General features: G+C 31.3%; 1 protein-coding gene across 1 annotated transcript in view; it reads left to right on the top strand.

Moving 5' to 3' along the window:
* Positions 1 to 3,688, top strand: part of LOC118740709 (trehalose-phosphate phosphatase B) — a 39,733-nt gene extending 36,045 nt beyond the window's left edge. The window contains exon 4 of the mRNA XM_036472356.1: positions 3,400 to 3,688. Within this exon, the coding sequence (XP_036328249.1) occupies positions 3,400 to 3,650 (251 nt within the window). The 3' untranslated portion in view covers positions 3,651 to 3,688. The remainder of the gene's footprint in view (positions 1 to 3,399) is intronic.
* The last annotated feature ends 496 nt before the right edge of the window (positions 3,689 to 4,184 follow it).

The raw sequence follows: 4,184 nt of genomic DNA on the forward strand, positions 1-4,184 counted from the left end.
CTATTTATGTATATACAATAATTTTGTTTATGAATTTGTTTTGAAAACGCGGGGTTTGTTTCTCTCTGCTTGTTTGTCTTGTATTAAAATTGCTTTTTTATGTTTCCGAAAACATGTTTTTGTTCAAAACTTAAAGCAAGTACATATGTATGTATGTATGTGCTATACTTCTGTTTGAGAGTGTTCTATTTACCACTTAGGAGATTTCATAAATCAAAGCACAAATTAGAAGTAAATTAATGATGGAAATTTTCTGTCAAAAATAAGTAAATTTGTAGTGTGGGTTTCTGTAAATCATACAAAGTTTGACTCCATTTCAAATTTATTATTTTATTAGATTATTAATTATTGGTATACATATTTAATTGTCAATGTATCTTTGTCGATTTCATTGTCAATCTATTTATGGATAGTTTTGTATAAATTACTTGTTTCTACGACCATGCGATCAATATCTTTTTTATAGATTCATATGAACTCGTTTTGTGTGTTTAAACTGCCATCCTAGAGAAAGACTTTTGCCGGATTTTCACTGAGCATTAAATGACATAAATTTCAATGAAAAATAACAGTTACTAAATAGCTAGGAGTGCCAGTTACTATAGAAATTCGACCGGTTTTCTAGTTTTTTAAGATCCTTGAAGAGGTTTTCTAACTTAGCATGTCATTTAATTTATAAGGTAAAAAACTACTTACCGGAAAATCTCCTGCTTTGGAACTCAAACGAGACTAAATTTTTTTATATCTTTGAAGGTCTTTGGAAGGACTTGAAATTGACCAAATACATTCCAATTTGTCGATAAATTTGGATAATTTGATACATATCGATAATTCAATGAATTTCAGGAACACTAACACACGATAACCAAAAGATGTCGATAAATCGACTAATTTCGATAATTTTCGATTAACTTCGATAACTAAGCGTTTCGAGGGATCGACAAATTTCGATTAATAAAAAAAAATATAAATCGATAAACTTTGCATACCTCTATAAATTTCGATAAGGTTAATTTTGATAGCTGCATATTTTTCGAAAGCTATCGAAAAAATTTCGATAACTCGTTACACTTTGGAAACAGGATAAAATTCGTTAAGCAGTACTAACTCGATAAACTTATATAACCTTGAAATCTCGATTGCTCCATATATTTTGAAAGTTCGAAAACATCGATTCGATAAATCGCCAAGTTTCAGTAAATGAATAAATATCGACTCGATGCATTACGATGGATCGATAAATTTCGTTGAATCTATAAATAACGATAATTCATATTACTTACTATAAATTTTGTCCGTAAGAACTCTTCTCTTCTACGGAAAAATACCTTTACAAGAGTGTTCTTGGTTTTGAAATCAATCCGGTAGAATCGCTAAACGAACGGTGACAAAATTTATGTTAGTGTATTTTTATATACATAGATATTTAATTAAAACTTAGATAGTTTTTGAATATACTTTATGTTTGCCGTTTTTGTTAGAGATCTAACGGGTTTTCCTCTTCGGTATAGCATTTGTTCAATGGAAAGAATCCCTTACGAAGCTTAGGCAACAACAGACATTTAATCGTTTAGTCCACAGGCCATTAGAATTAGGCGTAGAAAAAGCGAAGATCTCAACTTTCCGACGCTTAGGGTGGGTCGCAAACCTTAATCCTGTAAAATATTGTGGGTAATTATAGGTAGAGAGACAGTGGCTCCTTGGCTTGGCCATGTCGTTCGAATGGACTCCGACAACCAACTGCAGGAGGACTTGGCTTCACTTGGCATTTCCAATTGGCGTCAGTCGGCACAGAACAGAAATAGGAGAAAATCGCTAAGACGGTTAGATCACTAAAAAAGAAGAAGAACTATAAGTAGGTAATACAAACGTGCCACCTTACAAGCAAAAAAAAAACAACGCCCCATACCCCTGAGTCTAAAGTATTTTTCCAAGGCAACCAATTTTTTTTTTGCCGAACCTTTAATATTTTTCGTTAACTTCTACTCGTACATTCGGAAATAAATTTATTTTTAAATAGTTGTACTGGAGTATTCCAAATACTTCCTTAACAAAAGTTTAATGAATTTTGGTTAGCTTTAACTTACTGCCATTAGGGCGGGACGTTAGCGTTGTAGAAACTCAAATAATCGATATACAAATATACTATAAGATCGGACTGTAAATGCCAAATATCGCTAGCTTAGAGTGAAAAGTTGCTAAGTCCACTTTTTATGAAAACTCATATTTTGATATAGGAGGCTAGAGAAATTGAATACGCATCGTTTCGAAAATTATAAAGGTACTTATTTTATTTTTTCCTCTTCATAAGCAATAAAATGAAAATTTGCTAAGTCCCAAAGAAGCACCACAAATCCGATAAGGCCAAAATAATACGACATCTTTTAATAAATATCGAATCCTTCTGATTCTTATGGACTTTTGCTTTGCTTTAAACGCGCAAAATGTTTGATTTAAAGTCTTAATAAATAGTTAAAGAAAATGGCTATAGGAAGATTTTTTCCTCTCCTGTAAAATTTTTAAAATGGGACTTAGCAACTTTTCTTTCTAAGCTAGCGATATATGATGAAAAATGTAAAAAGACGACTCCTGACAAAAAAAAAACACTCGAAATTTCCTTCGAATCGAATTGTGTGCTTCCTTAGCAAAAGTTTAACTACTTTTAGCGAGCTTCAATGTACTGAAATTAGAGTGGTACGTCGGGGTGGTAGGAACTGAGATGATGTAATGTACACACATATTTAAACTTCCTGACTATCACATTCTATGATATATATATTTCTTCAATCTCGTGAATGCTCTGAAACACAGTTAAGGTTGAATTCACATTTTATTACAAATGTGAAAATTTGCACTTTTGCATCATAAACTTTTATTGATGTGAATGGAATGCGTATGTTGTACGTATGTGCATATGTGTGTGCATATCTTGAAGTGGCCATAACGACGAATACGATTTTAATTAATGGCATACGAGTGGGTGTTTTTTGGGTAATTATCTTTTTATGACAAACGCATTAATTTATTTGATGCCACAAAAAAATCGAGATAAATGGCAAATTTTCGCAAAACGAAGAAGAAAAATAAACAAAAGTTAAGAACACGAAAGCAATGTATGTTAAGTTTTTGCAATATTACTTTAATTGACATATCGAGTACGAAATTCAAACAAAAAAAAAAGTCAATTACTGAAAATAATAACTTAAATTTTTTAAAATAATTTTTCGTACTTTTGATATAAAATTCTTTACATATAGACTCTTGTTCGCACCTCTGAGTAATGTTTTTTTGCAAAGAAATATACAAATATAAAATTTTTGTTAAAAAAATTCTCGTAAATTTACCTAACAAATTTTATTAAAAAATATTTTTTCTCTTCTTTACTTCTCTATTTTGCAGGTGAGGGTGCCAAAATGATTTTGGAGAAACATTTCGATGCCGATTGGGCCAAGAAGCTGAAGATCGTCTATGTTGGTGACGACACCACAGATGAGGATGCCATCAAAGTTCTGCACGGTTTGGGTAAAACGTTCCGCGTCTCCGAGCTGCCAACACTGAAGACTTATGCCAATTATCAAATCAAGACCGTCGAAGAAGTTGGCTGGTTGCTGAAAGCCATTCAATCCGTTTATGAAGTCAAGAAGAAGTAAAAAGTTTGAGTGGGGAAGTTGAAAATTCCAAGAGCAAACAAATTATTAAAAAATACAGCGGAATGAAAGGCCCGTATTTGAATGCTTTTATTTAACAACAACAACAACACTGTAAAATATTGTGTTTTCGACCGCTCAACAATATTTTATTTGATTAAAATTTATTTATTTGTGCATTAATTGTATTTGTATAATTTTAAATATTTTTCCTGAGTGTTTTTTAAGTAACTAAATACAGTATGTTTTAATAAAAAACTTAAAGAAAAATCATAATAAAGGCAATGTATGGTTTTCGTAAAATAGTAATGAGAATGACAACGCTAATGATGAAATAAATGGTAATTCTAGTGATAATTGTAATAGTAACAAGTAATTTTTAGCAAAAAAAAAACCGACTTCAACTCTCATATAAAAAAAAATATATATATATATATATCTCATGATCCACTGATCGGATCTTAACCAGATTAGTATGGGACCACCTCTGAGACACTACCTTTCCGATGCAAAAAGAATTATCGAAATCGGTTGACG

The sequence above is a fragment of the Rhagoletis pomonella genome, unplaced genomic scaffold (genome assembly GCF_013731165.1).
Source record: "Rhagoletis pomonella isolate Grant_MI unplaced genomic scaffold, Rhpom_1.0 Rhpom_scaffold_00006, whole genome shotgun sequence".
Lineage (NCBI taxonomy): Eukaryota > Metazoa > Arthropoda > Insecta > Diptera > Tephritidae > Rhagoletis > Rhagoletis pomonella.